Source organism: Danio rerio, chromosome 8 (assembly GCF_049306965.1).
Source record: "Danio rerio strain Tuebingen ecotype United States chromosome 8, GRCz12tu, whole genome shotgun sequence".
Lineage (NCBI taxonomy): Eukaryota > Metazoa > Chordata > Actinopteri > Cypriniformes > Danionidae > Danio > Danio rerio.
Genome location: NC_133183.1, coordinates 764,509 through 779,172, shown reverse-complemented (window position 1 = coordinate 779,172; position 14,664 = coordinate 764,509). Strand labels below are relative to the sequence as shown.

The following is a 14,664-nucleotide window of genomic DNA, read 5'->3' as shown; positions in this document are numbered from 1 at the left end:
CTCAAAACATTTTTTAGTTACGTTAATAGAACTTTTGTTTTAAAGAATAAGGTGCCGAACTTGTGCTTTATTGTTTTAAAACTTGTATGTTATGTTATGGTTACACCTGGTTATGTTTACGTTTTGTTATGGTTATGAAATGTACTCTCAAACGTTTTTGACCAGCTAAGACCAGGCTAGAAATGGCTGGAAACCAGCCTGAAAATGGCCAAAACCCCTCTAAAACCAGGCTGGTCAACCAGCTAAAACCAGCCAACCAGCCTAGGCTGGTTTAAGCTGGATTTTTCAGCAGGGATGGTATTTTGATGTCTGATGGTAGCCTATGAATGATTTTCAAAGTACTAAAGTAGTCTATATTTCAATGAATACCGTGATATTTTCGCTGTAAATTAGCAAACACTTAGTATTTAGCATATTTTTGGCGGCAGTTAACGTTACCATGGTAACGTTAACTATATCAAAAGCGATTCAAAGCAGTTCACGGTAACACTGCAGAATGACTAAATCCCTGGCCTTTAAGCTAATACTTCTGATTAAAGTACATTCAGTGACTCTCCTCAGCTACAGTCTATTTTCTATAAAACAATAGATGTATGATTAAAGAGAGACGTGTAGCGCGCTCTTCCTTCCTGCAGGGGGAGCGCGCGCGCCTCAAACACATGCCTCTGTTATTTCCGGAGGAAGTGCCACCGAGTGACAGTTACCGTCGTTTAAACACAACAGACGCGCTAAACACAAACACAAGCAGAACAGCATCCTCAAATCATCATGATCTTCAGTAAATAACGCAGAGAAATGATGACATGGCCTCAAAGTCAGAGCAGCTGCTGATCGTCGTCTCCATTCTTGAAGGTAAGAGTGAGAATTAGAGATTTAAGACTCCAAACATTTGAATCAAAGCGAATACAGTGTCATATTAATGACAGCGAGTTTACATCAGATGTGTTTGCACAGTTATGACACTCTCAGTGATTCTAAAACTTAATTATAATATGTATCGTACAGATATTTTGCTAATAAAAGAGTCCCAAAATATACTGTGCTGACCTAACTTCTCCCTTCACTGACAGCATCAGTAACGTTAAGTTGCTGTATTTTAATGATAGAGGTAAAGTTGGTGTTATATTGGGATATTCAGATATTCTCCTTAATGTCAGAAAATTAATCTTTGCAAATTCTAGTTAGGGAAATCATATTAGCAGCAAATGACTATCAAAGTACAGCATGGTTCACAGTCAATTAGACAGTGTTCTCTGCGCTCTTTGCACTGGTTGCCTGTGCACTATCGTGTCACTTTTAAAATTATTCTCCTGGTTTTTAAATCTCTAAATGGCTTAGCTCCTTCCTACCTGTCAGACCTGTTGACTGAACATCAGCCTGGTCCAGGCCCGGATTAAGAACCCAGGGGCCCCTGGGCACATTGTCTTGTAAGGCCCCCTACCTGGCCGCACCCCTATATAGTTGAATATTTAAATAAAATGAATCTATAATTTGTTGCCCACACATTTAAATAAATGATATATAGTACATATGTATTTATAGTCTACAAAGATTTAACTTATTTTTTAAAGCATTGAATAAAAATACTAATAAAATACAAACACTGATTTACTGTCTCTCTCCTCCTCTCCCTGTATTTTCTCTACTCTTCTCGTGATGAAGACTTGATTATAAACCTAAAAGTATCCGAAATCACACACACTATACCTCTTCTCTCCCGTCTCTCTCCTCTTCTGGGCCTTTCTCTCTCTCTCTCCTTTTCAGTCTGTCTCTCACACGATGAATCCAGTCTGCGCTGCGCTGCCGTTAGCCTCCTCCGCCTGGATAATGCTAGCTTCTCATCATTTAAAGTTACCATAACATCTTCTTCTGTACCCTCATTCTCCTGATCATGGGTCTGTTTAAAGATGGTGTGTATGGAAAATGCCTCAATAAAGATGCCTCCTCTCCTCTTTCTCTCGAGTTTGCTAAATCCACTTGTCCACTTATTTTTGATCTATGACAGATATAACGTTACACTACAGTCCGCTCAGTTTAGTGCGGGTTATTACAAAACTGACGTTTCCGCGCTTGACCAATTACAGCATTCTGTTTAGTTAACGAAAAAAGGCAGTTTAAATATAATAATAATATTAATATGTGATCGCGATTTTTTTTTTGCTCAGAGGAAATACAGTTGTCTGAGCAATATAGTTTTTGCAGAGAGGGAGGCGCCTATAATAAGGCTAAACTTTATTAAATACCCACGAGACACTTGTGACTTTATATCACATTTGCATTATTTTTAAAAAATGTTTCCTTCCTGTTAAAAATAAATATATTTCCAATCTGATATGTAATGGGGAGAAAAAACGTAGCACGAGTTCAGCTGATGGTGGATTCGAACCAAGTTTATGATTAACGCGTCAAAAGATGATACTGTGCGCCTTACAAGGTGCGCCACTGCGGCTGTAATGATTAACTGCTCTTTACTCATGTTGTCTCTATCAATCAGGCATCGATGGGCGAAAACCCTTATAGCTTATTCCATCTAGATGCGCTATTTGCAATTAGCCAAAAAAGACACTCTGAAATTGTCTTTTTTTCTCCCTCCTCGCAGGGGCCCCTAGTGCGCATGGGCCCCTGGGCCCGTGCCCATAAGGCCCATTGGTTAATCCGGCCCTGGCCTGGTCGGTCTCTTCGGTCATCAAACCAGAGACTTTTATACATTCCAAAGTGGAGGCTGAAATGCAGGGGTGAGCGGGCTTTCACAGTAGCTGCTCCTACTTTGTGGAATGCTCTGCCCCTCTGTATTAGGTCTATATCATCACTGTCTGTTTTTAAATCTAGGTTGAAAACTTACCTTTTTGATATTTTATCAGTGAGAATTGTTTGTTTTTAGCTACAATAACTATTAGTGAGATTTGGTTGTTTTTACCTATATTAACTATTTGTGAGAATTGTTTGTTTTAGCTATAATTTTACACTTGTTCTTTGTGATTTATTGTTCAGCACATTGGTCAACATTAGGTTGTGTTTAATAGTGCTATATAAATAAAATTGACATTGACATTAATGTTGTTAACAAGTCATACTGGCATGCTCATTCCGATCAAATATCCAAAGTAACATGGTAAACAATGTGTAGACTGCTAAATGAACCAATGTGCGAATATAAAACCAACTTCTGTTTTTTAATGATTTGAATAATTCAATTAAATTCAGCTTTATTTGTACAGCGCTTTTACAATGTAGATTGTGTCAAAGCAGCTTCACTTAAATGGTCATAGTAACTGGATCAGTGTAGTTCAGTTTTTAGTGTTTAAGTTCAGTTCAGTTTAGCTCAGTTCAGTGTGGTTTAATCATTACTGAGAGTTCAAACACTGAAGAGCAAATTCATCGATGAGTAGCTTTTCAGATTCTGAACCATGCAAGCCAGTGGCGACAGCGGAGAGGGAACCAGACTCAGTTGGGCATGACCATTTTAATTTCTCCGCTGGCCAAAGTCTTGTGCAGAGCTGCAGTCTCAGCGGTGGAGGCTGGAAGCTGGCCTCAGCAAAGACTCCCTGGAGCATCACAGGAATCAGTCTCATGCTCTCCACTCCCTCATGACCAACAGCGCAGCAGCAGCTCAGGATATGGCCTGGTCCAGGATTATGGACACCTTGGGATCATCTCGTCGCTGGTCTTGGGTCGAATTAGTGACTCCGCATAATCTGAGGGCCTCGGGATGAGCATCTCCAGGTGGAAATGGAGAATAAAGAGAATAATTAGCGTAGCTGCTGTTCATAGTGTATATAAACAAGCTGTAGAAACTTGTGTGGAAACCCGCTAAGTGATGCACTGAGTGTATGCTTTAATAAACAGATAGGTCTTTAATCTAGTTTTGAACTGAGAGAGTGTGTCAGAGCCTCGGACGTTATCAGGAAGGCTATTCCAGAGTGTAGGAGCCATAAAGGAGAAATAACTTCACTATAATGAAAAAAAGGTAACTGTACTATGTATTAATATAATGCTACAGTTTTTCTCGGTGGCTTTGGTGCATTTCTCACATCACTTTTTACATTTGCACAACAATTCATGCATTTAAGGCAATTAGTTCAAACTGCAAAGCCTAGCTGCTCAAAATGGATAGCTCATTCCTCAGAGCAAGTACTGATGTCAATGAAAGTGTCAGTGTCAACAAGATGAAGAGTCCTGACACCATTGTTATGAACTATCTGTTTATGAAGATAGTCAAAAGGCTTTGTCATGTCTTCATTATGACAGTTATTATACTCCACATTTTTTCCAACGCCAAAATATGAGATTTCGGTGACTCTTCCTGAAAATGCTCAAGACAGCACTATATACTATTAGCACAGCCATTTGAAGACTACAGTAAAGTCAGACATCACTGCATTTAGGGAGGTATCTGTGTACAAGACACTGAAAATGTGTGTGTCACATGTTTACTGCATTTGCTCTTTAAAATTCTAATTTATTCACAGCATTGTGCAAAATAATAAACACAGCCTTATTTACAACAAACATACACTTCCTTTGATTTGATTTATTTATTTTCGAGCAAAAATATCATACATTAAATATCATTAACAAAAAATACATTTCGACATGGTCCGAAAATGAAGCGGGATGAAGCACAAGCTTACTATCTTCCCACCCCGTTACCACGTACATCATTCGTCTATTCGTTTTTACGTAAGACTTATACATGTAAATAGTGTTGTGAGAAATGCACCAAAGCCACTGAGAAAAACTGTAATATTACGGCTATATGATATTGGAAAAATATGACATTACGAAAATATGAAATAATGGTTCATTCATTTATTTTCTTTTTGGCTTAATCCCTTTATTAATCAGGGGTCGCCACAGTGGAATGAACCGCCAACTTATCCAGCATTTGTTTTAAACAGCATATGAATTGGGTAGGCTAAATTGTCCGTAGTGTATGAGTTTGTGTGTGTGTGTGTGTGTGTGTGAATGTGTGTGTGTGTGGATGTTTCCCAGAGATGGGTTGCGGCTGGAAGGGCATCCGCTGCATAAAAAACTTGCTGGATAAGTTGGCGGTTCATTCCGCTGTGGCGACCCCGGATTAATAAAGGGACTAAGCCGACAAGAAAATGAATGAATGAATGAATAAATACTCCTGTGATGCGACTTCTGGATACACACATTGTGATGTCGATGCTCAAATGATATATGGTCCAGCCCTAGTTGTTACATTATTATATTGAGATATATATATATATATATATATATATATATATATATATATATATATATATATATATATATATATATATATATATATATATATATATATATATATATATATGAACCTATCATGCTCAATGTGTATGTGTTTGAAGTAATGAAAGTCTTCTTGTTGTCAAATGTCTGAAATCTGCTGGTTTAAAGGAAAGTGACGAAGAATACTTTATTAAATAGTATTTTAATATGTCAGCAAATGATTTTTGCTCCAAATATAACTGACGAGAAAACATATTTAGTTAAAATGTACATTTTTAAGTGATATTAGAGATCGTTGTTATTCAGGATATTCAATGTTTAAAGGAATTTTTGAATATTTATTATTGGTCAAACTGAAGTAACTTCTATGACTTTATTAGCATTGTTGTTGTTTATTGTATGTTATTTTTTGTACATTGACTATTTAGAAACTGTTATGATCTGTAAATGATATATTGTGTACTTAGTATTTCCATAAATATAGCCAGTGCTGCTGATAAGGCACAAAAACAAATAGATCAATTTTACTAAAGAAAATTTTGGACACTGAATCTCCTGTTAGCTCATTTAATGTCTGTATTCTGGTCATTTTTGGTATGCATTATAGTAATTTTTTTTTTTATTGAGAAATGTTAAAGATGTATTCCACTTTGAACTGTGTAATAATGGATTGTGTAATCTAAGTTAAGTAATCAGATAATAATAATAATCAGAAAAAAACCTCTGATCAGAATACAGTCACTTTAATGGATTACATCTTGATTACTTATTATTTACACTATGGCAGTCAGTTGTTCACAATTCATTGATTCTTCCCAATTTTCTATTTTTTCAATGTTTATTTTTTTATATTAAACCATTTGTATGTTATTTTGTTTTTTGCAGAGAGGGGTTATATGTGATTATCACTGTCATCTGCACTTCTAGGCCCCTATCATACACCTGGCGCAATAAGGTGTAATAAAGTAATCGGAGTATTATTTTGATGTTCAAACTGAGTCGCTTTGTTGTATTTCTTCAGGTCGTCAGTTTCCCAGAAGTCCGCGGCTCTCTCTGGTGGTGGAAGCTCGTTTTGATGGAGAGACTCTGTCCACAGACCCCGTGGAGCACAAGGAACAGCCTCAGTTCTGCACTGAGCTGGCCTGGGAGCTGGACCGCAAGACCCTTCACCAGCACAGGTGTGTGTGCTTGTGTGGGCATGTGTGTGTGTGTGTGTGTGTGTGTGTGTGTGTGTGTCTGTCTCATACCCCTCATAATTACTCATAATTAGTAGCTTTGAACCAATTGCTTGTCAAAATGATTCACTATTTCCAAGTGTTCGAAAACAGCAAGTGCATTAGACACCTGGTGGTCAAATCCATGCAAATGCATCAAAATCGCAGGCAAAACATGCATTACAAATGACTTTTTCAAGTATATTGCAAACTTTAAATTGAAAGTATAACCTATAAATACACTCATCTCATCATCTACATTTACATTTACATTTAGTCATTTAGCAGACGCTTTTATCCAAAGCGACTTACAAATGAGGACAAGGAAGCAATTTACACAACTAAGAGCAACAGTGAAGAAGTACTAAAGGCAAGTTTCAGGTCTGTAAAGTCTAAGAAGGGAAGTGTTAGTAGTTTTTTTTTTTTTTTTTTTTTTTTTTTGTACAGTTAGTGTGATATTCAAAGAGGCAATTGCAGATTAGGAAGTGAAGTGGAAATCATCTAATATTATAACATATTTAGAGTATGCATAGTTAGCTTTTTAGGCTTACATGCTGTTTATTCCACAGTAGGCTCTGCTAAACCGGCCAGACAGAGACTATTGACTATTATTAGTTCTTTTTCTTTTGCGAATGTCTTAAAAGCATCTACAAACTCATAAAACTGAGCTGAGATCAGGTAAAAACTATGAAACCTGTATAGTGATTCGCCACTCGGGGGTGATCTGAGTGGACCCGCATGCTTTATTGGATTTTATGGTACACACTGATCGCCCTGACAATAAAAACGTAACGAAGGCTCATGTACTGTGATCACCTGATCTTGGCAATTTCAAACGCACTCTAAACCACGGATTTGAAACAAAAGATTCATAAAGGTTTCGAAGTTTCATGAAGCAGTGGTTGTAAAGCATCGGTCGCTACCCATAATCCTCCACTGTCGCTCAGTGTCCTGTTTCCCTCAGACTCCAGAGGACACCAATCAAACTGCAGTGCTACGCCGTGGACTCCAGCACGTCTGCCAGAGAGAGTGTGGGATACATCGTCCTGGACCTGAGATCAGTGCAGGAGATCAAGCAGGTCCGAAATATCTTATGTTGCAGGGGTATATTTGTGGCAAGAGCCAACAAAACACTAAATGGGTCAAAATGATTTAATTTTGTATTAAGTTAAGATTGTGTTCAATTCATTTATTTAGTACATTTCTCACTGTAAAAATATCAAAAGGGATTTTTTAAAAATGAATTGATGAATAATGTAATGAGAAAACATGAATAATGCATTATTATTTAAATATTACTTGTGTAAAAAGGAGAAGCAGCACACACACACAAACAGATTTTTTACAATAAATAAGACTTATTACCATTAACTTTACTACATCCAATCAGCTCACAGTAAAAAAACAAGCCACGCCCACTGTTTTCTTATTTAATATTTAGTTTCTTTAGGAACTGCGTCACAATACGGGAAAAAAAAACCTATGCATCTTTAGGTTCATGCAAACTTTAAGTACTATTTGTCACTATTAACTAATATTGTATTACCTGCCTATTATTAAGATATTGGTTGTTTATTAGTACCTAAAGCTTATGTTCTGTCTGCTCTGACTGATTCGATCATTTCATTTGTGTTTTTCAGGCTCCTAAATGGCATCCTCTGCTCAGCAGTAAATACACCAAACTGAAGCCCGCGCTGCTGATCGGCATGATCTTAGAGAACGACAACAAACAAACAGCAGAAACCTTCAAAGCCAAGAAAGCTCCACCGAGACCAGGTACAGGACCACATCAGAACAGTCCTGCTATGTTGGTGTACAGCTCTACTTCACCTTATTCTACTGTGAAGAAGCGTGCCTGGGTTTGTGTTTTAGAACTTCTGTTTCCTATTCAGTTTCCTACGGGAGACAAGACTGGGAATAATAAACGGCAGAAAACAGTCACTGTATTACAGCCTCGGCTGGGTCAGGTGGCGTTTTTGTGTGGAGTTTGCATGTTTTCCCCATGTTAGTGTGGGTTTCCTACGGCTGCTCCGCTTGCCCCCACAGTCCAAACACATGCGCTATAGGAGGAATTGGGTAAGCTAAATTGCCCGTAGTGTATGGGTGTGAATGGAAGAGTTTGGGTGTTTCCCAGTGATGGGTTGCAGCTGGAAGGGCATCCACTGCATAAAACACATGGTTTGTTCCGCTGTGGCGACCCCTGATCAATAAAGGGACTGAACCGAAAAGAAAATGAATAAATGAATCTTGTAAGTCAATGTTAATTATAATGTTGCAAAACGAAATATCGCAATGTCAGATTTTTCCTAGATCGTTCAGCCATATATCTGGGAAGAACATACCATGCAATGTCATGATTGACCAATCAGAATCAAGTATTCCAGATGCTGTGTAATGCGCTGAAGCTGATAGACGTGTTGTGAGTGTTGTTTTGAGGATAGTGTTGTTGATGTCTCTGTAATCCTTCAGGTTCTCCAGCTCTGCTTCCGCTGGACGCTGATAAACTCAGAGCGGTTCTGAATGAGGAGGAAGGTTTTCATCAGATCGGTCCTGCAGACGTCTGCGCTGAGATGTTCGTGCTGTCGGTGACGGTCGCGTTTGCCACCAAACTGGAGCAGGTAGAAGAGCTGCAAACATACTGTATTTTAATCTGGACTCAAACTCAAAGTGCTTTAGGGGTGATTCATGTGCTGGCTTTGGGTAAGGGATTGATAAAGATAAACAAACAAATCATCAAAAAGAAAGTCCAAGTGAAAATGTGAAAAGCCTTTACCAGCAAACACGATATGCGTTATTACCACCAAACACGATAGGTTTACACACAGCCTATACAGCTCTGGTGTCAAGCTACTATATTGTATATAGTAAAGTCAAATTGTATAATTTTATTTTTATTCCTCTATTATCTGTCTTTGTCCTGCCACTGTCATTCTGTTGCACTGTGGAAACTTCGGTTACGAGAACAAATTCCTCATATGTGTAAACATACCTCCTTCTGATGTGTATATATATTCCAATAATAAATAAAAAATAAGCGTTTAAAATATTTTAACTATAGTTTTTATCAAATGAATTATACAATTAATTGAAAAAAAGAAAATCTCCGGAGGGCTTCTAATGTTGTGTTCAACCGTCTGCGTGTGCAGCTGATCTCCAGCTCCGCTAAGCTGTCCAGCGAGGGCTCCGAGTTCTTCTTCTACTACACTTTGCTGGGAAACGACGTCACCAGTGAACCGTTCCAGAACCTGCTGAGTCCAAACTTTGAGCCGGAGCGAGCGTCGGTCCGCATCCGCAGCTCTGAGCCAGTGTTGAGGCTCTTCTTCAGCCAGCAGCCCTGCCTACAGGTTAACTTCCATTCATCTTCATCTCTATATAACACTTTTACAATGTAGAGTGCGTCAAAGCAAATTAGTGAAGTTTAACATTGATAGGAATCTGATGGTTCTGTTTTATCAGGCTTATTTTTACTGATTTGTTGGTTTACTTTTTAACAGTAAAACAGAAGAGTTCACTGTCTAAGGTTTTAAACACCTGCGGTAAAGTATCAGGGGTGGGAGCGCCGGGGTCATCCAATTTGTATGAAATTCAGGTATTAAAGAAAGCTCATCAGATTTCATCTGACATCTCCCATCCTCTTTTTGATTGATTTCAACCCCTTCCTTCAGGATCTTGCGACTTGCTCTTTTTGGCAAGGACCAACAGACTTAAATTCTCATTTGTTCCTTGTGCTACTGATTTGCTGAATTTAATGGGAGGAGTCAGTGTTGAGTCTGAGTCTATTAATGTTGCTTGGTGTTTGTCTGAAGTGTGTGGTTTGGTGTGTATATATATATATATATGTTAATCTAATGCAATGCAAAACAAATCGCCCCAAAAGGGTGCAATAAAGTTTACATTAACCGTAACAAAGCAGCGACACAGGTGAGGCTTAAGATGCTGTTTACCCCAAGCAGAACATGAGGATAAATATATCAGAAGTCAGAATTATTCACCCCCCTGTTAATTTTTCCCCCCAATTTCTGTTTAACGGAGAGCAGATTTCTTTAACACAGGGGTTCTCAAACTTTTTTTCATCAAGTACCACCTCAAAAAAAAAAGTGTCCTTTCAAGTACCACCATAATGACCGGTATTGAAGTACAGTAGCGTAGTAGGCCGAGTAAAGCAGCTACAGCACTGCACAGTTTAAAAATGTGGCAGATTAACTACTATTATTAAGAACATTTTTAGTATCAGCCACTTTAAACATTATAAATAGTTTGAACATTAACACTGTACTGTGCTTATGCAAAAAACTAACAAACAAAATAAAATATCAATGTTTAAATTAAAATGTGCTTTTAAAAGTTGATTAAAAATGGTAGGCTACTGTTCTTAAAAAGTAAAAAAAAAAACCTCCTGTATTTACATTTACATTTAGTCATTTAGCAGACGCTTTTATCCAAAGCGACTTACAAATGAGGACAAGGAAGCAATTTACACAACTATAAGAGCAACAATGAAGAAGTGCTGTAGGCGAGTTTCAGGTCTGTAAAGTCTAAGAAGGGAAGTATTAGTAGTATTAGTTTTTTTTTTTTTTTTTGGTACAGTTAGTGTGATATTCAGAGAGGCAATTGCAGATAAGGAAGTGAAGTGGAGACTAAATAGTTGAGTTTTTAGTGGTTTCTTGAAGACAGCGAGTGACTCTGCTGTTCTGATGCAGTTAGGGAGTTCATTCCACCAACTGGGCAGATTGAACGCGAGAGTTCGGGAAAGTGATTTCTTCCCTCTTTGGGATGGAACCACGAGGTGACGTTCATTCACAGAACGCAAGTTTCTGGAGGGCACATAGATCTGCAGAAGTGAGAGCAGATAAGAAGGAGCAAAGCCAGAAGTCACTTTGTAAGCAAACATCAGAGCTTTGAATTTGATGCGAGCAGCAACTGGCAGCCAGTGCAAACGGACTAGCAGCGGAGTGACATGTGCTCGTTTAGGTTCATTGAAGACCACTCGTGCTGCTGCGTTCTGGAGCAGCTGAAGAGGCTTGATAGAGTTAGCTGGAAGCCCAGCTAGTAGAGAGTTACAGTAATCCAGTTTGGAGAGAACAAGAGCTTGAACAAGGAGTTGAGCTGCATGTTCAGATAAGAAGGGTCGGATCTTTCTGATGTTATAGAGTGTGAATCTGCACGATCGAGCAGTTCTAGAGATGTGGTCAGAGAAGTTTAGTTGGTCATCAATCGTTACTCCAAGGCTTTTCACCATTTTGGATGCAGTAATGGTTGCCCCATCCATCTGGATTGAAAAGTTATGGTGTAGAGTTGGGTTGGCAGAAACTACAAGCATTTCCGTTTTTGCGAGGTTCAGCTGAAGATGATGATCTTTTATCCAGTGTGAAATATCCAACAGGCAGGCTGAGATGCGAGCTGGAACCGAGGTCGAATGCGAGTCGAACACTTTAAATGTAAAGTGTTAATCTATAATATTCTGTTCATCAAAACCTGGAAATGTTGCTTGGACCCCATAAATATTGGCTATATGTCCTAATATTCACATTTGAATCCATTTTATAAATTTTGAAATATATGTTGCATGTACATATGACATATTAGATTCCTCTGTGTTTGAGAACCACTGCTTTAACACATTTCTAATCATAATAATTTTAAAAACTCATCTCTAATAACTGATTTATTTCCTCTTTGTCATGATGACAGTAAATAATATTAGACTAGATATTCTTCAAGACACTTCTATACAGCTTAAAGTGACATTTAAAGGCTTCACTAGGGTAATTAGGGTAAATAGGCAGGTTAGGGTAATTAGGCAAGTTATTGTATAATGATGGTTTGTTCTGGAGACTATCGGAAAAAAACAGCTTAAAGAGGCTAATAATATTGACCTTAAATGGTGTTTAAAAAATTAAAAACTGCTTTTATCTTGCTGAAATAAAACAAATAAGACTTTCTCCAGAAGGAAAAATATTATCAGACATACTGTGAAGATTTCATCGCTCTGTTAAACATCATTTGGGAAATATTTAAAAGAGAAAAAAAAATTCAAAGGGGGGCGAATAATTCTGACTTCAACTGTATGTACAGCAGGGGTGTCAAACTCAATTCCTGGAGGGCCGAAGCCCTGCACAGTTTAGCTCCAACCCTGCTCCAACACACTTACCTGTAGGTTTCAAACAAGCCTGAAGGACTCAGTTAGTTAATTCAGGTGTGTTTTATTAGGGTTGGAACTTAACTGTGCAGAGCTGCGACCCTTTTGGAACTGAGTTTGACAGCTGTGAGGTACAGAATGTGATGTTGCTTGTCTCTCACACTCAGATTCATCTCTGCTGTGGAAATCAGTCTCTGGGCAGCACTGACATCAGTCTGGCGGGTTTAATAAAGAGCAGTTCTGATCTGAACAAACACTCGTGCACTATTGAGGGCGCGTTCATCCTGCAGCCTCCGAACCGCTCCAAACCCAGCCTGCAGACGGTCCCGGCAGAGCTGCAACCCACAGTGGGCATTTCAGTAACACTGAGACCTGAAGACGTCAATAATCAGGTGTGCTTGAGTTTTACATGTGCATTTATTTTAAAAACGCTGCTTTTTAATATGTATTGCCTAATGTCTGTTGATAATTTGTTTAATCTGTTGCGTTCCTGATCTAGTTGTCTATGGGATGTAATTCTGTGGACAGCCTTCAGTGTTTTTAACAAGGATCTTTGTGTAAACAGCTAGACATGCCCACTGAGAATGGCCTTAAAACTCCAGTGAAGAAAGGCCGTGTTCCAGCCGGCCGTCAGGAGGAGTGTGTTTCCCTGCGGAGCCCGTCAGCGCTCAGCAGATCTCCAGATCCTCCTCACAGGTCTCCACACACTTCACCTGAACACCGGCACTCTGAGAGCGAAGCCGAGAGTCTGTCAGGTGATGTCACACAGGCCCCGCCCACAGCCCATCACCGGCAGGCCTCGCCCACATTGCATGACAGACATTCCCTGCCCTCAACACATGAAAGACTGGCTCCACCCATATCAGATGACAGGCTGGCTCCGCCCACAACACATGGCAAGTGTTAAGTGTTTATTTGCTTTATGATGGTTTCAGATCTTTTTTTCTTTGATTTATTGCTGAAGTTTTTATCATTACATCACTCAGTATTACTCAGCATTAGGAAATTGACCCAAGCTGCAAAAAAACACTAACATTATTATTTAACAGGAGTGATAATAAAAATACTTAATGTATTGATTTATAAATCTCGAAGCGTTTCCCCTTTTGTTACTCAGTTTCCTTCATTTTCTTTTCGGCTTAGTCCCTTTATTCATCAGGGATCACCACAGCGGAATGAACCGCCAACATATGAATTATTCCAACATATGTTTTATGCAGCGGATGTCCTTCCAGCCGCAACCCAACACTGGGAAACACCCATACACCTTTGCATTCACACTCATACAGTAAGGACAATTTAGTTAATCAATTCCCCTATAGCGCATGTGTTTGGACTTGTGTTGGAAACTGGAGCCCCCAAAGGAAATCCATGCCAACACGAGGAGAACATGCAAACTCCACACAGAAATGCCAACTGGCCCAGCTGTGGCTCAAACCAGCGTCCTTGCTGTGAGGCGATCGTGCTACCCACTGCGCCACTCAGTTAGTAACAGTTTACAATAAAGTCTCATTAGTTAATGTTAGTTTATGAATTAAATCCAACAGTAACAAAGCTAGATTTATTACAGCTACTCCGTTGCTAATAGTTAAAAAGTACAACTGAATTGTATTAGCTATTATTATTAGGCAATTAGGCAAAGAAATTAGCATCACCTGTAATATTAATAAGCTTTCAAGGTGAATGTAGGTAGATTAGGTGGTGTTAATTATTGGAGTGTTAATGTACAAAACCAATGTAAATAGTCAAATAATTTGATCAGTTTTTCAGCATGTCCAGATTTAAATGGAAATGTTCGTCTTTGAACTATTACGGTAATTGACCAATTAAGTCTCCAAGCATTCAATGCTGAACAGTCTGAAAACAGTCTGGATATTTTTAGAAATCACTTTAAAAGATTAATAATAAATAGCTACTCAAAGTATTTTGAAGTGTCCTGGATCTCACTATAGGCACTATTTTAACAATCTAGATGCAGTCTAGATCATTAAGTCTGCAGCTCATGGCACAAAAGCATTAAGGCCGTGTCTGAATCCGCTTTTGCTATTGTGAGGATGGATAAATCCGCTCTGGGCC

At 38.7% G+C, this 14,664-nt stretch overlaps 2 protein-coding genes across 2 annotated transcripts in view; one reads left to right on the top strand and one right to left on the bottom strand.

Moving 5' to 3' along the window:
* Window positions 1-14,664, bottom strand: part of si:ch211-87m7.1 — a 272,159-nt gene that overhangs the window by 242,755 nt on the left and 14,740 nt on the right. The gene's annotated exons all lie outside the window — the stretch shown is intronic.
* cep120 (centrosomal protein 120) overlaps window positions 696-14,664 on the top strand; it is a 45,104-nt gene continuing 31,135 nt past the window's right edge. Inside the window, exons 1-8 of the mRNA XM_073909979.1 lie at window positions 696-852; window positions 6,257-6,413; window positions 7,414-7,528; window positions 8,090-8,225; window positions 8,919-9,067; window positions 9,596-9,793; window positions 12,756-12,980; window positions 13,154-13,484. Coding sequence (XP_073766080.1) covers window positions 804-852; window positions 6,257-6,413; window positions 7,414-7,528; window positions 8,090-8,225; window positions 8,919-9,067; window positions 9,596-9,793; window positions 12,756-12,980; window positions 13,154-13,484 — 1,360 coding nt within the window. The 5' untranslated portion in view covers window positions 696-803. The remainder of the gene's footprint in view (window positions 853-6,256; window positions 6,414-7,413; window positions 7,529-8,089; window positions 8,226-8,918; window positions 9,068-9,595; window positions 9,794-12,755; window positions 12,981-13,153; window positions 13,485-14,664) is intronic.